Source organism: Centruroides vittatus, unplaced genomic scaffold, assembly GCF_030686945.1.
Source record: "Centruroides vittatus isolate TY-2023 unplaced genomic scaffold, ASM3068694v2 scaffold_435, whole genome shotgun sequence".
In the NCBI taxonomy this organism is placed as follows: domain Eukaryota; kingdom Metazoa; phylum Arthropoda; class Arachnida; order Scorpiones; family Buthidae; genus Centruroides; species Centruroides vittatus.
Window position 1 is genome coordinate 4,045,155 of NW_027122708.1, and position 19,983 is coordinate 4,065,137.

Genomic DNA, 19,983 nt, shown 5'->3' on the forward strand with positions numbered 1-19,983 from the left:
GGAAAGTGATTTCAATTATTTTAGGATTAAAACTTTTTTAATGACATTTGTGATTTGAGAGCTGTAAATATAAAATTAATGCAGAGACAGGTTAGCAACTGTAACCATCAATAATTACTTAAATTAAGAAGTGAATTTATTCAGAAGAAGCAGTTTAAATTTATAAAGAATAAAAGAGAATTTCAGTAATTATATAGTTACAGAAAAATATAAAATATATAATAATTAAAGAAAAGAAAAAAAATCTGTTGAAAGAAATCTGTTGAATATATACAGTGCATACATATATTCAATCATTCAATACTGAATGAATGAATTATGAAATAAAGAAATATAGATTACTATCTGTGTATAATATATTACATCCTCAGTAACCTGAACTAATTATTGTATTGCTTGGGTTATTTGGATTAGCAGAATTACATGTAAAGAAAAAGTCATCAAATACAACTACAGACTTATATGAACTAATATATTAAATAATTATAAAATTTTTTAAAGTAACACATTTTAATTTTTAATATTTTTAAAGGAATATAGCAAAGTGTGAGAGGCACAAACATTTTTTGTTTATCATTGGGATTGTTCAGATGCTTAAAGTTAACATTTTATAAATAGTGCATTATTTCAAATGCAATAGCTTGAATATTAGTTAAAAGTAAATATTTTTACATATATTCATTCTTCTTTGTGGTATACTAGTAAATCCAGAATCAGATTTTTATCTTACCATAGTTTCATTTTGTTTGAATGTTCTTATGGCATGAAAATATCAATTAAAACAAAAGCAGCATCTATATAAATCACACTGATTATTTGAAATAATTGTCAAATTTTTCTCCAATATCTAATAACTTTAGTGACATCTCTAAACTTACATCCTGTACTAAATTATCATTATTATTTACAAAATAAACAAAAGTTAATAAAAGTAAAAATATTTCATTATGATTTATTTAAAAATTAGAAGTTTCTTTTTAATTGCTTTCCATGCTTCATTAATTTATTTTTTAGCATTTTCTCATAAACTCAATCAATGAAAATTTAATACCTCATTTAAAGCAGAATTAAAAAACACAAACTGTGTATTAAAAAATTTTATTTGTGTTTTTAATGTCCAAAAAATAAACTCGGTCACCAAAAAAATTCAATTTTAAATAGAGTGCACTCTCATTAATCCAAAGTAATTTTTGTATCATTCAGATTAGTGGGATTATATATAAAGAAACGCCAAATCAAAAAAGGACTACAAATAAATTTGGCATATTTTAAAGAATTAATCCACGACTTTTCATTTTTGGGTAAAATATTTGTAACAGAAAAGCAAACAAAATTGATTAAGATTAGTGAAAGTGCCCTTTATATTCATTAAAAATAATACTTACATGACAATGCCCTTCAGATGAAGATTTACATTTCTGTAGAAATTTTTTTAAATTACCTTGATCTACAAATGGATAAACTATTAAAGGATGTTGCACATCATCCAAACAAACAGCTACAACTGACAATATATTAATATGATTCATTCCATAGAACATAGTTCCTTCTTTCAGTAAGAGAGAAATTTGTACTGGTGATGCTTGATCTAAAATTTTAAAAATATAATTATTTTTTAAAGGTTATTAATTCTAACTTCTTAAATTCAATTTTGAAAATGTAGTAGTATATTTAAATTCTTATTAAAAATAGAAAGGTAAACACAATGAGTTGGATCAAATGAAATTTTATTAGTACAAACAATGATGATGGTAGTAAGTGATTTTCAATATCATACTGAAGGAACAATTTCTTGTGGAACAATAGTACAATTTAAAGGAATCTTTAATACTTTGTAAGACTGCTTCTTGCCTGAATACAGATGGCAATATGGCTGGGCACTTTATGTTACAAGAATCACTCCAGATCCTTCACACAGATGACTAAAACTGACCACCTATCTGGTCTAACAAATGATTGACATGGAGCAAACCTGGAGACTTAGGCCAAGAAAGTATGGCAGCATGATGAGACATTCCTGGGAAATCCTAGATGTGCATAGCCAAGTATTTTGCTGGAAAATGGCTGTTTGCAGTCCTGCCATGAAAGGTAACACATCAAGGTGCAGGATTTCTTGAATATACTGCTGTACTGTCAATGTCCCTTGCACCACTACTAGGGGGTGACCAATATAACATGACTCCAGACCAGCATGCCACTCAACAGTAAAGATAGGACTAAAGCACTCAGCAATGATCTTCCACACTTACATGATGGCTGTTTGTTCCAAATAGCAGTAAAGAGTGGATGATAAATATAGTAAGTCAAATATACAACTGAGTGTGACACTAAATAATCTTTATACAGTAATACCTCAACTTACGTGAACCCGGAGTTACACGATTTTCAAATCTCGTCGATTCGTCTTTTGTTTGAGCGCCACGCAACTCTTGATTACTCACTCCCCCCACACTATCGGTTTAGCTTACATGTTTGGACATGTCGCATGGAATCGACACATAGCTACAATTTATTTTGTGTTACTTATTTCTGTGTTTGTTAGTACAGTCTCTCAAGTCTCCATAGATATATGTCATCTAAACGAAGTAGAACTGATTCTTCTGCATCAAACAAGAAAAGAAAAACTTTATCTTTGGAATGTAAAGTTAACGTTATTAAAGACTTCGACACAAAAATGAAAATTTGTGAATTGGAAAGAAGTTTGATCTACTGGAATCAATGGTCAGAACAATTACAAAAGGTAAAGATAAAATTCTTGAAGCTGTGAAAACTTGACAGAAGGCCTCAGTTCAATTGAAAAGGGGTTACAAATTTTAGAAAATATAGACTCCAACGAAGAGCTCATTTCTTCTACAAAATGAGAAAAAAAAAATTATTAGCATGCTACGAGAAAATTTTGCAGGAGAAAAAAATCTTTGAGCCGTCAGATGAATTTATTAGATTTTATGAAGCCTTCTACATCAAAATAACTTCGGTTTACGATTTTAATAATACATATGTATAACAAATTATATTATCTAAGATTTTATTAAACATTTTTTTCCTAACTTATTGTTTTATTTAGTCTCCAGCCCCAATTAAAAATAATTTGTATGTATTTATATGTAAAATTATACCCCGACTTACGCGGTTATTGCTCGGTCCCATCTATCGCGTAAGTTCGGGGTATTACTGTACTTATATTATCCTCTAGTTTAAGTTCCACTAGCGGCTGGCTGAATGGATAAAACCACTGATTATAAGTAGGTGGTTGCAGGTTCATGCCAAAAAGTCGGCCATGTGTAGTTTTCCAGGTTTTAACATGTAAGTAAAAGAAATTTGAATTTATATTAAACTTTTTTGTGATGAAATAACATTAATTTACCATTATCTACAAAGCATTGGTCAGCATACACAGATTGCAATGCTGCAGTGCGCGCTGGCGGATTTACATTACAGTATGGAGTTAATTAGATTGGCTTCTGAAATAAATATAAATTTTTTCGATAGCCAATAAAATTTTGCCATTAAGTGGTATTGATCCTTATTATTAGGAAACTTATACTTGTAACTTTTTTATATTCATAATATCAAGTGCTTTGACACTAAAATTTAAAAAAATTCAAAATGTGGAGTTAATCGATTTGGCTTGTGAATGGCTCATATAACAGAGCCGGAAAAGTAAAATGACAGGAAGAGGTGCTCAGCCCTCTTCCCCTGGATTCCTAATCATATGAATATTTTTATTTTAACTATTGCATTTATAAAACAAAACCTTTAATACGTGTTCAGAAAACTGGAATTTTAAAATACAATATTTTCCATCAATTATTCACAATATTAGCAGATGAATACTACTGCTTGTTGTTCAGTTTATTTATTCTTAACAAAATCAACTATAGATAAATTCTCATAGTAAATGAAATAGTTTTTTACTTGTTTTGAAAACTCTTTTCATATCCTTTCTCATATATTATAGTTAATGTAATGTCAATATAGTCGATTCCATTTTATTGGGCCAAATCTCAAAAAAGGAAACCAAACTACTAAATTAATAATACATAATTTAATTGCTTATTTGGGACAGTAGCAGAAAAGGAATTTAGCAATTTTTTATATATTTTAGTAATCTTCCAAAAATATGTAGGTACTACATACACTAATGCCATGTAGGCTTAACGATTGGCAAAGACAAAGTGATTTTGACTTTGGCTTGGGCACTTTGGTTTTTCCGGAGGGGGTCAGCATAGCAGGATGTATCACACAGGAATTTTGTCTGAAGTGGACCTGAATGTGAGTTACTGACCCTGCTCTGGATTGGACCGGATGATCCCCTTAAAAGCGATGGGACAAAGATCAGTGGACAATTTTTCGAGGTCTCTCGACTGAGTTGGAAGACAGCTAGAGTTCCTTTGGAAGGTATTGTGTGCATAATTACATCTAGATTCAGACAGCAGCCATCCAATTGTTGAGACCAGCATTGAGCTGGCAGATTCTATGGACACTCCTGCCAAAGTGGCCCATCTCCAAGTAAAGGGAACTGTGCTCAAAGGAAGATCATAAAATGACTTTTGGACAAACCCTTTTCTTTCTCCCTTTTTAGTTAGAACATGTTCTAACTAAAAAGAAAGAAAAGAAAAATTGTTCGATCAGGAATGGATTGAATGGTCAACCCTTGTGTATGTCACTACTAATATTTGGCAACACTAGCATTATACAAATCAGTTATCTATTGTTGTGAGTCTGACAAATTTATAGTACAAATATTTTCTGTATTTTGGTTTAATAGAGCATTAAAGTAGGTAAAAAGTAATAATTAGGTACCTATGTATTACATATTTTATTATAAAATTTATTATTAGTTTGTTTAATTGGGGCAGCCGCTTAATTAGGCCAAAATGGATTAGTCCCAATTAAGCGAAATTGACTATAATATGTATTTTTAATTAATGAATAATAGTTAGAAAAAAATTTACTATCATCAAAAACCTTCAGTAACGAAAAGCAAAATACCATAACTAGTTTGCATCTTTGTAATTTACTTATGTTTTTATATTTATTTTCCTCACATTTATATTAAACTGTAATAACATTAATTTCTCATAATTACACATTAAAACTGATATCTTTTTTTGAGATTCTTCCAATCAACTTCTGTATATCAGTGAAATTGATGGAATCATTTTTAACTGTTATTATTTTCCTATTTTTGTTGTTATATTTGCATATTAAGTCAACTTTTCCTTCAACAAAAAAAGGCTTTTTTTCCCTAAACAAAGCAGTCAAGTTGTTTTTCTTTAATATAAAACTATATTATTTTTGAATATTATAATAATAGAAATTTTAATCTACATTCTAAAAAAATATATTTTCTAATTTTGTGTGGTTATGCCATAAGAGCTAAGAAATTGTTGGATTTAATTCTGTAAGAGTTTTATCTCTAAAACAACAATAAAATTACCTGAAACTGTCTTTATAAATATATTCTTCTTATTTTTTGTTTCAGCTTCATCTTCAATTAATGTTCCATGATATATCTGGCCAAATGTTCCTGTTACATAATGTCATATAACTTAAAATATAATTTGAAAAAATAATACAGGTTCTTTTGATTAAATAATGCATTTTTTTTATAGGAACAAACCTTCCGTAATTTTATCTTGTAAAATAATATTTTTTCTCTCTATAGATAATTCAGTAAGTTGTTCTGAAAGCTCTGTTGTCTTCAAATCATTGCTCTGGCTAAGTATTCCCACAGACACGGGTGAGAGACGTCGAAAACTAGTATAACCTAGTTAATTAAAAAAATTCCACATTTGTGAATTGAATACAATGAATACAAATCATTTATTTGGAAAATATAATTTATCCAGAAATACTCACTGCCTGTATTACTAATATTATTAGGAGTGTCAACTCTTAAAAATGTCTGACATTGAGTAGATAAAACTGGAGAACTTCTCCCAAAACTAAAATTTGAACATTTTAAAAATGAATTTTTATATGATTTTGTAAAAAACAAATTTAAAAAATTAATAAATGTGATCTTTTAAAACATGTTTATGTTATAATTTTGAAAAGTACCTGAATCTAGAAATAAATATAAGAGTACTCAGAAATTAATGCAATATATTTTTCTTGGCTACATTTTATAAATAAAGTAATTTCATTATTGTAAAATGAAAATATTTTTTGGATACTTTTTTTAAAACTAAAAGATTTTATTTTATTTTCTACATAATCTTTACAACTTTATACCAACAAGATGTAGAAGTATGCAACTTCCACCTAAATGTTCACATTTAAATTAAGATGTAGAAGTTATATACTTCTACAATTTGTTTAAACAAATTAAGAAATTCATAAAAACATTTAACTGTTATTTTATAAAAATTATGATGATAATTGTTGTTTTAAAATAAAAACATATCGAGTATATCTTACTTTACAGCATCTCTTCTAGTTTTATGAGCTCTGAGGCAACTTGCAATAGCTAAAATTGTGATTATTATCATCACTGCACTAGCGCATCCTACACCAATAAAAAATGGACTGGTGGTAGCAATTGCATCTGTAGCTAAAATAAATTAAGTATATTATAAATATAATTTCTAAATAATATCTATGAAAATGACCAGTAAAAGTTTTTTATAATTAAGTTAATCACTTAATTTAAAATAATTTGCATTTTATAAATTACAAATATTTATCAGTATATGATTCAAAATTATTTTATGAAAATATTAATTTCTTTTCAGTTATGTGAGTAAATTATATTTATTAAATATAAATTATACTTTGCAATATGTATTATTGCAATTATACTTTTAGACATTAGGCAGTTTTTTAAATCCAGAATTTACAGTAGTTAAACATAGATTATAAAAATACCAAAAAAAAAAAAAAAAAAAAGTTAAAAATTGATTAATTTTTCTATATAAGGTCTTCCAAAAAGAATGCTACAATTTTAAATTATTTTAATTATTACCTGAGAATGTGATTATGTACTGTACATTAAAACATTGGAAAACTAGCCAAGTTTTACATTTGCCAATAACAATTTCTCAACTGATACACTCAAACCTGTTTTTGTGCGATTTTTTATATGTGCAATGTGTTTTGTGCAGTATATCAATTTGATTGAAATTCATATACCGCACACAAAAAAAAAAATCACACAAAACAAATTGCACAAATAAAAAAAATCACACAAAAATAGACCGCACAAAAACAGGTTTGAGTGTAAATCCAACTGATACTCAAATTCTTCCCATGTTTGCTATAGCATATCTGATGTCACTTCTCCCACAGCAGCCACAATTCTACATCTCCAGATTACTCATGTTGCATGATGATGAGTGATTTTGACTTTGCAGTATGCAAAGTCGAAATCAACAAAATGCCTTCTCTGTTGTGGAGTCACCATTTTTATTTACAGTGCTTCCTAGAGATAGTAGACAACAAAACTTTTGAATGCAGATGGAAGATGAAGCTCAGACAGTTACTCTATCAATTGGTGTACATCATAAGTAATAACATAATTAAAATAATTTAAAATGGTAGCATTTATTTTGGAAGACCCTGTATTTAATATCAAGTATTACTATCAGATCTGGATTCTTTTTCATTCAAAATACACAGAACTTTATATTTGAAATTTATACTAATAAGAGAATTAAAGGAATCAATACTTATTTAATTATACAATAAAAAAATAATCCTCTCAAAAATGCAGAAATTTATTTCAGATCAATCAAAAAAATATTTTTTAAATATATTATTTGCTAATCACCAATTACATTGATGATTAACAAATAATCACCAAAATTAATAATAAAAAAGTGCTTTATAATAAATAATCACAATGAAGAAATTTATGAAAATCTCAAAATCATCAGTTTTATTTAATAACTTTCCTAGGGACATTTTAAAATCATTTAAAAATTTATTTCTTTAAAGTAGTCATCTGAATTGAAAAAGATAATATATTACTATTTATAGATCAATACTGCTGTTGAAATATTCATAAAACATATGTAATATAGCAATATTTACTCATGTATTCTCTTAAATATTAAATCATTCCAAATGTCAATGCCAAATCATTGTTTTAGCACTACTAAGTTAATAACTGTGCTATTGAAATAAAATTCTTAATATAATTATAAACCATAAGATTGTACATAAGATTTAAAAATAGTAAAAATTATCAAAAAGTTTAAATTAGCATAAAATATTAAATTCCAAACAAATGTCAACATGAACTATTTAGATAAGATTCCATAAAAATTATACAGGGCATCCAAACAGTGGAGTGCAGTGGAAAAGGTTTTAAATAAAGTTTTACATATGTTATTGCAGTTTCTCCCACAGCAAATGCTGGAAATATCCCCCAGAGGCCCCAAAATCTCAGGAGGTGAGGTCTGGAGACCTAGAACACCAGATTCCACAGGAGATTAAGCAATCATCAAAGAAGTCTTCCAAAAACCAGAACACCTGTGAGCAAGCAGTAATGTCATCTAACACGAAGTGGAAATGTAGGATATAAGACTTCTGGGTCACATATGCAATGCTGTATGTATAACTTTATTGTCATTACAAATATCTCACTGCACAGTAACTTTTTGGACACCTGTATTAATCTTCTTGCTTAAAAATGTTACTTTTATGGAAATGCATATAAATTTTATTAGTTATGGTCAAAATAAACAAACATTGCATATAGAAATGCTTAGTCTTTAATAAAGTACAGATTCTTATAATCTGTACAACTTATAATGCAACATCTATAATTTTTATTTATAACTTTTACGAATAAAAAAAATTGTAATTCAATTGGATGTATTATATTAAAATAGTACACATATTTCATATATTAATTTTTCTGAGATTTGTCAATTCTTTTTTTCTCAATATCACTCAAATAACTTCTTTGGTTATTTTATGCATATATATAATTTATAATATAATTTGAATTATTTTTCTTTAAATGTAGATGTATTTTTAAATAATCTTCAAAGAATTTTTTCTAGATAAAAATAAATAATATTAAATTTAATGATTCATCAAAATATAATTGGGTACTAATAGGATTATATTATTATTAAAAGTTATCAGAAAGTGAAAAATGTCTGTATGAGATGCCAAATTATTCTAATAAGCCTGCAAATTTAAATTTTGTCATTGCATGAACTAAATCAAGTGATTTTATATAATTTGTGCACACTGAATGTAAAAAGAACTATTGTTAGTCAGTTTTTTTCTAAGAAGAAATGGCAAGAAATACTGATATTCCTAGTTTTACAAATATAATGTGAAAATAACCATTTAATTACAAGTTGTTTTCACACCCAATAAAAACTGTAATATTTTGTATTAGTATTATGTATTCTATATTTTAATTTATTCTTAATGATGATCAAAACTATTACAAATAAGGTAATTATTTTTTTTCCTTTGTGAAACTTATTCTTGCTCCCTTTCTTCTATGTAAAGAAAGGAAGCAAGTAGAACTGCTCATTTAGGTAATCAAGAATAAATCAGTGATTATGTTCCTTGATTTTTCTCTCTCAATTCTGATGCATATTCTGCATGCTTTGAGAGGAACACAGGTTTAATCTTAATTACTGCTATCACATTCAACTCTTGCTTCATTGGAACAAATTTACTATAGATGACACAAAAACAGTTTGGATTGTTGTTATAATCTCAATACGATAAGTGATTTTAAGTCAAAAGCAGCTAATCTCGAGCTGTCACTATACATGAATGATCCTCTCCTATTTATATGTAAATTACATGTTTCTAGAATTTTCTGGAAAGCAGATAAAACATTGAGTGTGGCATCCAATGAATACGAAATATGTGACCAGTGATGTCATGGCATGTGTCATGAAGCCCATTCTATATTTCTTCCTTTTACTATACAGTATGGAAAATTCTGCCTATTTTAATATGAATTCACCATATATTCTAGAAATATATCAAGTATTTGAAATAAAAAAGGCAGTCTTGATTTTGAGGACTGAATTATATAATTTTCACATGCAGCACTTTCCTGATGCATTACACACAAAGAAAAAAAAATTGTAAATATATATATAAATTTAGAGAACAAAAATGGTATATAATACAAAATTCTGACATTGACATTGACTTTGGACTTAGTATGCTACAATTATCTTTAAAATGTTCATCTTGTTTTTTTGTTACAAAGAATATGTTGCAGAATAGTGCATGGGCAAATGGAACTTGTTCAAGTAGCATGGGAAATATGGACTGGCACTTATGCCAGTGCTATGAATATATAGAGACCAGTCCTATTGGTACCTCTGGAAATTTCCCAATGGTCCCATCAGCCCCTGGACTAGTGTAATTAATTAGTCAATTAATATTCTACTGTATTTAAACAAGTTGTAAAAGTTTGATATTATAATAAGTTAGCTAAGTTGTTATATTATAAAAAAATCTAAGTATACAAATAAATACATTCATTATTTTACTATAATTTTCTTAAATGTTGGGACTTCTTGAGACTTAATGTTTAGATGGCCTCTCAATATTTCTTATTCTATAAACCACCAACAGAGTTTTTTTTTATTAATTCACTGGTCTATTTCAATAGTAACTTAATACACACACAATATATATATATATGTGTCAAATTTATACCATAGTGCAGGGGTTCCCAAACTTTTGACTGTCAACCCCTTCAAGGATTTGTTGACCTTTGTTTGACACCCTCTGCTTCATTTTTTGCTAATACAGTTATTGTTATTATTATTATTATTAATAGTATCAACTGATCTGGTAAGCCAGTATTAATCCACATCCCATTTTCATAGAAAAGACCTACTTAGTGTAAAAATTTGCAACATCCTAAAGTATCGTAAACATATTGGACTAGTAATTTTTAATGAACAGTTTTCAAATTGATCCCCAAAAATGATTTACAGACTACTTTGAGGGCCCTGCCACTGTGTTTCAATTTAAATTTATCCTTTAATAATACAATATTAATTATTGAAGTATAATTTTTTTGTAGAAATTCAAATTAATACAATACATCCATGCAAGTTTATACAGAAGTCAATGTAATATAGCATTTTAAAAGTTATATATTGATCTTTTATATATGTGATTTTAATTAAAACATTTTTATTATTCTACTTTTGATCTTAGTTATAATCTCTTGATTCAATTTTTTTCTACAGAAAATTTGAAAAAAAAAATATACTGCTAACTTAAGTTGTTGATAAGTTTCATATTTTAAAAGAATTATTTTTATATTGAACTTTTATATACAATAATTAATTCTTTTTTGTTTTCAAAACGTAATTTTATTCTAAACAGACAAATAATCAATTTAGATTCCTTTAACTTAACATTATCTTTTCAAAATAATTTTGAATTACATTTCCATTCTTCATTTAAATTAATATAGCTAATGATTAAATTCTTATAAAAACTTAAAACATTAACAAGAACATTTGCCTCCTTTAGATATGTAAAAAAATAATTATTCCTTGGGAAAATAACAAGATGTTTATACATTTGTTTATTTTAAGAAAATTGTAATTTTATAAATTGCTTTATTCTCATTGTTTTTAAATTTAATAAAATTATTAAGTTGAAAGCCCATTTTATGAAAACAAAACTGAGGAAAGTTTTAACTTTATACATCATCAAAAATAAAATGAGTACACACAATATTTTAAATACTTTTCTAAAGAAAATGTTTAAAAATATAGTTAATTATTCATTTTAATGTTACAAACTTTCTTAAACTAAAAGAAATTAATAAATTTTCTTATACCTACCCATAAGAAGTGTTCCATTGTGATTTCCATCTGTGAAACATAAATTTCATATTTAAAATTATTATTATATTTTGTAAAAGAACAAGAATTTTCATTTAATAAAAATTACATGTATTTGTAAGTATTTGTCTGGATACTTTTCCCAAGCAAATACTTTTTGAAATATAATAAATTTACCAAATGAACAGCCAGATTCTTTATTGGGCTATAAGGCTAAATAATTAAACAATTTGGCATGAAGTAGGCCATCAGGCTGCCATCTCTATTAAATATTTACTTATAATTATTACATTTAACATTTAATAGAGATGGAGGCTTGGCAGCTTGTCTCCTGCCAAATTGTTTAGTAATTATTTAGCCTTATAGTCTGATAAAAGGATCTGGCTGTTCGTTTGGTATTTGAAATAACTGTCGGGTTAGTTTATTTCTTATATAATGAATTTACTTTTCAATAACTATTTAATTATAAATTTTATTGAGAAGAAAAATGTCAAAACAAACCAATTACAGAACTAAATTCTAAGGTTAGATAGTAATTGCTTTAGATCTGTCATGGTTTCAATAGTATAAACAAAAACTATATTAATCATCAATGTTATTGCACACAAGAGTGTTAAAAAAACTTTATAATTAAGTTTTTTTTTTATTCAAGAATGTTATAATAAATATACATCGTTTTAGAGAATTATCATCATCATTAATATTAATAATCAGTCAAAAAGCAAATTAATAAATTTAAAATTTATACATTTGCTTGCAAAATCATAAAAATAGGATGATATAAAATTAGCTAAAGACAAACGATTTCTAAACACAATAATATTCAAATGTACTGTTATAATTCTTCTATAATTCTTTTACTGATAAGAAGTCGAAGAAACTGATATTCATTTCATCTATCTTGAAATTTTTAACAGATTTACAGTATTTATTTGAAGACACTAATTACCATCAATTTTAACAAATTTAAAAATTTGATAAAAGAATTACTTCAATTACCCTGTTCTGCATCAAAATCCTATGAAAAAAATGTATGATTTTTTTAATGCATTTTAGTATGCTGAATATGAATCTGAAGTCCAAAGTCATCTATAACCAACAGTTTTTTTTTTGTAAACACCGCTTTTTTTTTGCATAAAAATACCTCTTTTAGAAAACCTTTCTGTTGGTGTTGTTTGATAAAATATAAAACTGGAGAAAATCACATTGCTTAACATCAGGAATCATTTTGAAAGGACCCTCCTGGATCAGGTGGTACTGTACATATTAGTAGATTATGGATGTCAGCTGTCAGATTACAGATAACCCCATTCACCCACCTGTCAGCTATATAAGTTCCAGCAGAAATACAAGGCACTCAGTCTTGGACTCAGACACACACTCAAATTCACCATGTCATGCATGTGCAAATACCAGTTGGACTGTTTCTGCTACATTTGTGGAGAACCGACTTTGAAGGTGCAATGAAAATCACTGACACCTCTAGTGAAGAAACCATATGATCATTATTTCAGCTGTAAGGCAGAAGATCAAGACAAAACTTGGGCTCCTAAAATATGTTGTAATTCAAGCATGCAGACACTGACTGGAACTTCAGAATTGTTACTTTTGCATGGCTGACATCAAAGGTTTTTACACCAAAACCAAAAGCAAGATATAATATCTCAATATCTGCACTTTGACCATGCCCCATGATGAATCGATGCCAGTACTGACCCCACCTCTGAATTTAATGGAAGCTTCAAAAGAGGAATCTGATCCTGAAGACATCTTGCCAAAATGACAAGCAAGTTGTGATGAGCATCATTTATGGAGTCTCACAGAAAAGCCACAGCTCATCAATCAGCCTTGGCTGAATGATCTGATTTGTGATTTGGATCTTTCAAAAAGAAAAGCTCAACTTCTTGCATCACATCTCCAACAGTGGAACTTTTGGAGAAAGAAGTTAAGGTGTCCTGTTACAGAAAAAGAAAATCAAGAAATGTGAAGTTGTTTCAATAGAAGACAATCTTGCTTTTTGCAACAATATACTGAATTTGTTGCAGGTGCTTCAGCTGCCACAGGATCCTGCAGAGTCAAGACTCTTTATTGATTCAAAGTTCAATCTTAAAGGAGTTCTATTGCACAATGGCAAATAACATCCATTCATACTGGTCGCTCATGCTGTTCACGCAAAAGAAACAGCAACCTGAAGATACATGTGTTGGATAAGATAAAATATAATGAGCATAAGTGAATGTGCATGCTGACCTCAAAGATGTTGTAATGCTAACAGATCTTCAAAGAGGATAAACTAAATTTAGCTGTTTTTTTATGTGAATGGAACAATTGAGCAAGAAACAGTTAGTACTTGGTAAAAAAAAGTGGCCCAATTATGCAGCAAACCTACAAGCTCAGAAGAATATTGCTCTTCCTGCTTTAGTGGAGTAAACTAAAATCCTCTTACCTCCTCTTCACATCAAGATCAGTTTGATGAAAAATTTTGTGAAAGTATGGACAGAAAAGAAGAAGGCTTTGCTTACCTGATTACCTGAAGTAGAAGCTTTCTCATCTGAGTGATGTAAAAGTAAAGGAAAAAATTTTTGATGGTGCCCAAGTAAGACAGCTTTTGAAGGATCCTAGTTTCAAAGAAAACTTAACACAGCAGAAAGGACGGTGAAGGACATTTAAAAACATGAGCAAGAATTTTTGGGAATGTACAAGCTAACAACTATGAGAAAATTGTGAAGTTGGTAATGTCCTACCAAACACTGGGTTGTGATATGTCACTCCTCAAGATGCATTTTCTGCATTCCCATTTAGGATTTTTTCGCATCAACCTAGTAGCTGTTTCTGATGAACATGGAGAAAGGTTCCATCAGACTCTTTCTCAAATGAAAAAGTAGAATGAGAACAGGTTAGCAGATTACTACTGGATTCTACCATGAGAGAATTTAGAAGAGGAGCATAAAAGGAAGAAAACATGTCATTAAGTGTTTCAGTTTTAAATGTATAGAATTATCAAAAAGAAGTAATTAACATACATTTATTTGTATCTAATTAGCCAATTAGCAGTGTGTGTAGCCAATGAATATGCTATTTTTTAACAGAAAATGTTTTCCTTCAGAAACCTCATTTTTTTTTTTAAAAAGTGGTGGGTTAGGCCAATTCTGTTGCAGATTGAGAACCATTGAAACTATAAAAAAACTCAAAAATGTTTGATGGGAGCAGAAATAATTTTTTTTTCAAAACAGTATTATTAATCTTTATTAGCAAAAAGGGATTATCCCTGTTATGGGGATTGTACAATTTTAATTTATACAAATTCCTTGATAATAAAACATTGAATTAATTAAGCAATAATTTTGTTTTACAATTTTACTAAGTTATATATTTTAGTTTTACCATGTTATATATGTAATTTTGCTTTTATCAAAAATTTTTCTTAAGTTTTATTTGCATTTTTAAACAATTAAATTAGTACCTATCCAATTTCTGTTAATTTATATTAAATTTCTGAGAGTTATTAAATACATTCAATTCTACAGACTACAGTAGCCCTCCACTTTATAACTGGTATAAGTTTTCTATTAAAATTTATGAAATGTCATGATTTAAAATGCCATATATTTTTTGTTGGCCATCTCAATATGATATTAGATAGTTCAAATTGTATTTCCAAGAAAGTAACTTCAATTTATATCAGTTACTTAATGATGATTGACCCAGAACATTTGTAAAAGTGGGATTTGCTGTATATTTAAAAAAAAAAAACTATTCAATAATCCAATTTATTTAAGTAAAAACAATTAAGAAATAAAAGATAACAACAGATTATAAAAAAAAGTTTATTTAGTATTTTAAGAAATGAAAATCCATCAATTAGCTTAAGTTGAATGTGTGAACAATTGTCTTTCTTTTAGTAATGATTATTACCAGAATATATTAAGAAATATTGATAGAAATTTATAAGGTTTTTAATAAGCAATTCATTTTATAATATAAATGTCTTTAGAAAACTTTATCTACATGCAATAAGTTACCACAAATTCTGCATTTAATTCATTTATAATTGTACTTAAAACATTTCAAATTTTAAGAAAAATAAAAAAAAATTGCTTTATTAAAGTCAAAGTAGAAAAGCAAGTATCAGTTCTATAGTACTTTTGGACCTCTTAAACCCATCTTTAGGGGATAAAATTCACCAAAAAATCTCTCTCTCTTATTCCCTGAAGATTGTCTTGAGAGGTCCAAAAGTACTAGGGAACTGATATTTTTTTTTCTACTTTGACTCCAATAAAAAAGTTTTCCTTATGTTATTTGAAGTTTCTGAATGTTGATGAATATTTTGCTTTAAATTTTTTCTCAATTTTTAATTCTATAGTAAAATAACACAACTATTACATTCCATTCAACATGGAAATTTTGTATTACACCAAACAACTATCTGATACAAATTTATTGGGTTAGAGAGATGTTTGTTTATGAAAATTATTTTACTTATTTAATTTCATACTTAAATAAATCTGTAGAAATTAAAACAGCAAAATAATTCAAATAGCAACTGATCTATAGCTAATTATAATGATAAAGAGTTTTACAATCTTTAAATAGACATAAAATGGACTTAAAAATATTCGTAAATCAAACCCAAAAACATTGATAATGAAAGGAATTACAAGAAGACATTCAATAAAAAAATAAATTTTCTATCTCCTTGACATCATCCTTTACGTTATCAGTGTTTTTGGGTTGATACAATTGCTTTTTTGTATTGTTTGTTAAAATTTACTGTTATTGCTTGTCACCTTCAGGCCTTTTATGTCATATAAATATTATTTCCAACACATTTTCAAACAAGAACATACATCAGAATAATATTCAAATGCAAATTGGGCAATAGAATATGTTAATAATACATTGTGGGGAAAAAACTTAAATTTTTAATAAAAAGTCATTGATAATTATTGAAAATATACCAAAATTTGGAGGGTGAATAGAAACAAAACTTCAACAAAATTTTGTATATGCCTGACAAAGAAACTAATCAACAAATCAGAAATTTTTCAATTAGACATTATTTTTCAAAGTATGAACATTGTTTTGTTAGTCTGACAATACTGTTCTAGATATCAGGCTTGTTTGTATGTTATGATGATTGGATACTTACTTCCAATGATTGACAAACTGTGTTGATAAGTATCATATTAAAAGAGTCACTTTATTAAAAAATTGTGTTAATGAAATGTTATTAAGACATGAGATGTTAATAAATATTTTCTATTTTGAATTTTTTTTATAATCATTGATCTCTTTTTTATGGTAATGATTTTGAATTTGTGGAATAAATAGAAACATCTATTTTTTGTTGTTTCTATTCATTCCATGCAACTTTTATCAACACTGGTGGCTTAAAATTTCAAGAAGTCTAAGACCTAGCTCTGAAACAGCTAAATAGATTTATTAGTGTTTCCATATTCATCTCAATCAATTTCGGTGAAGACATTTTTCATAAACTTGATGACTTCTCTGTAGTGAAGGTGTATGGAAAGAAAAAAGATTTCCAGCAGACTATGTTGCCAAAGTCAGTCAAATTGAAGATGGTGGATGAAAACACCACAGATGATGAGATTTTTGGTGACATGTGAGGAATTTTACTTCACATACTTGATTTTATTAGGAAACACTCTGCCTCCATTACCAGCTCTTCGGCCTACTTCAAAACATGTTTACCCGATGACTTCAGTGACTTGAGTATTTTTTAAAAGCTCTTCATTTTATTCACGTAATTAGTTTTTCAGATTACCCAAGCAATTTGAGCAGTTTTTTGTAAAGTTCTGATTCTTTCTGTATAAGTTCTGTAATGTATGTAATATAAAGCCTAAGTAACTATAAGGCATTTTTTACAAAGAAAAAAAATGCAATGCTACCTTTCACTCTAACAATGTAACTTTTAAGTTATTGTTTCTATTCATCCTACCTTATATCAAGAAAAAAAACAACAAATTTTATTACTTCATATAACACTTACTGAAATTAAGAAAAGATAAGACAGATCTTTTTAAGACAACTTACAAGATCATGTCATAAACATTACTAGAGTTACTTAATCATTTAGACAGAGGTGTTTCTATTCACCTCAAATTACAGTAAATGAGAGACACCTCTGGTGGCAAACATGTAAAAACTTACACGAATGATTTGAAAAAATATTAGTAAACTTGTAACGAATGAAAATAATTTTTAATAATTTTCATTCATTACATCAGTTTTAAAACTTGGATACAGGCAAATATGAATCTGATTAATTTATTACTAATGTATTTACATCAAATGCTCATAATAGTAACATTGGAAAAGGAAGAAAATGAAAATTTAAAAAAATAATTGAAATATCAACCGCACAAGACATTAACTGTAAATAATTCACATTTGTTTTTTTTTCCTTCATTTTTTCAATTTCTCTTTATTGTTTTTATGATTGTTGGTTTGGTTTCCATTTTTGTCATTTCTCCTTGTTGTCAAATTCACTATCATGAATTCTGATAAGAGAATTTAACATAACTCATTTTGCTGTTTATCATTAAGATATGATCTTTAACAAGGAAAAAAAATCATAAAATAAAAAAGAAATTTTAATTATTATTTTTTCAGTTTATTGCAATTAATGTATGTGTACTGTAAATTACAGAATTTGCTGAATTTTACCCTGGAATGAAGGAAAATTACTAAAAAAATTTTAAGTAACTTTGTTTTTAATCTTTCTTGAATAATGCTAATAATATTTATTTTCTTCAGAAAAGAAGAATGGAAGATTGTGAAGTAATAATGTACAGTACAAATGAATAAATTAAAATAAAGATTGATGTTTTAGTTATTTAAATTAAACATAATGATTCTTATTATGTTGTGCCATCAGACAAATATGATAAGCTTGAAAAAATTAAAGCATTATAAATTCTTCTTCTTCTAAAAAAAAAAAAAAAAAAAAAACAATCTAATCAAAGCTGCTGATTTTCACAATACACAATTTACAAAATTAAAAAATCTGTCAATACATAATGTAAATAAAAAAACAATTAGTTAAAACTACAACTTATATAATTTAGCAAAATAATTATAAATTTTTAGAGTAGCAATCAGGGTTATTAAAATAATAATATATAAATATAAATATTATGTATGTTATATAATATAACATGCATAAAATACATGCATTAAATATTAATATTTAACTCATATAATTTAAAGTTTTATTTAATTTTTTCAATAATGATTATTAATTTTTTAAATTTAATAAGTTTTGGATAAGAGTCAATGCAATGTTTATAATAATAATAATAATAATAATAATAATAATTTCTGGAATTTTGGTTCCTTATCAGCTGTATTGAAAACATTGCTTAATAATTTTTTTTAATAAAAACTTTTCATGCAGAAAACCAAATTGGAATAGATTAACATAACAGTTAACAAATAATTTATTATTATTATTAAAAAAAGACATAAAAATAAAGACAAGACTAATTTTCATTATGCTAAGACATTTAAATTATATTATTATTAAATTTGAGATTAAAAATTTATTTCTAATACATGATTTTATTTAGATTAAATATTTTTAAAGTATATCTCAAACAAATTATGTATTAACAATATTTCATACTTGTTACTATAAATATATTTATAAATTTCATTATAGTTAATTTTTGTTATATATAATTTTTTTTTATTTTATAATAATTTAAACCAACTATTGTTTATTTTTACACTCAGGTTCCTATTGATTTTATTTCTAATATTTTATAAACACTTATAAAATATTTCATATTTCATACAATAAATAAAACAAATTAATATAGTATACCAAATAAATCCTTCTAAATAATTTTTTTTTTTTTTAAATTAGATTAATCATTTAAATTGTTCTATTTAAGAAATACATTATTTATTAAGCACATATGTATGAATGACTATTTAAAACTGTTTAAAATTTTATGTACTTTTCTTTTATGTACTTTTCTTTGATTCATAAGATTATTAGTAATATGTGTATAAAGCAAACAAACAATTGTGATAACATTTGATAAATTAAAAATTTTTTTCTTTCTAATTCCTGCTAACTCTTTAACTAATGTAATAAATGATCTCATAATTCATCTCCTCTTATACACTTCCTAACTATATAGTATGTTTTCATTAAGTC

The 19,983-nt window shown here is 26.8% G+C and overlaps 1 protein-coding gene across 2 annotated transcripts in view; it reads right to left on the bottom strand.

Annotated features, from left to right (window-relative positions):
- Positions 1–19,983, bottom strand: part of LOC136989057 (tyrosine-protein kinase RYK-like) — a 56,255-nt gene that overhangs the window by 4,420 nt on the left and 31,852 nt on the right. For both annotated transcript variants that reach the window (XM_067287148.1, XM_067287147.1), the window contains exons 5-10: positions 11,799–11,828; positions 6,424–6,556; positions 5,863–5,948; positions 5,624–5,770; positions 5,441–5,530; positions 1,386–1,588 (exon numbers count right to left, since the gene is read on the bottom strand). In XM_067287148.1, coding sequence (XP_067143249.1) covers positions 1,386–1,588; positions 5,441–5,530; positions 5,624–5,770; positions 5,863–5,948; positions 6,424–6,556; positions 11,799–11,828 — 689 coding nt within the window. The remainder of the gene's footprint in view (positions 1–1,385; positions 1,589–5,440; positions 5,531–5,623; positions 5,771–5,862; positions 5,949–6,423; positions 6,557–11,798; positions 11,829–19,983) is intronic.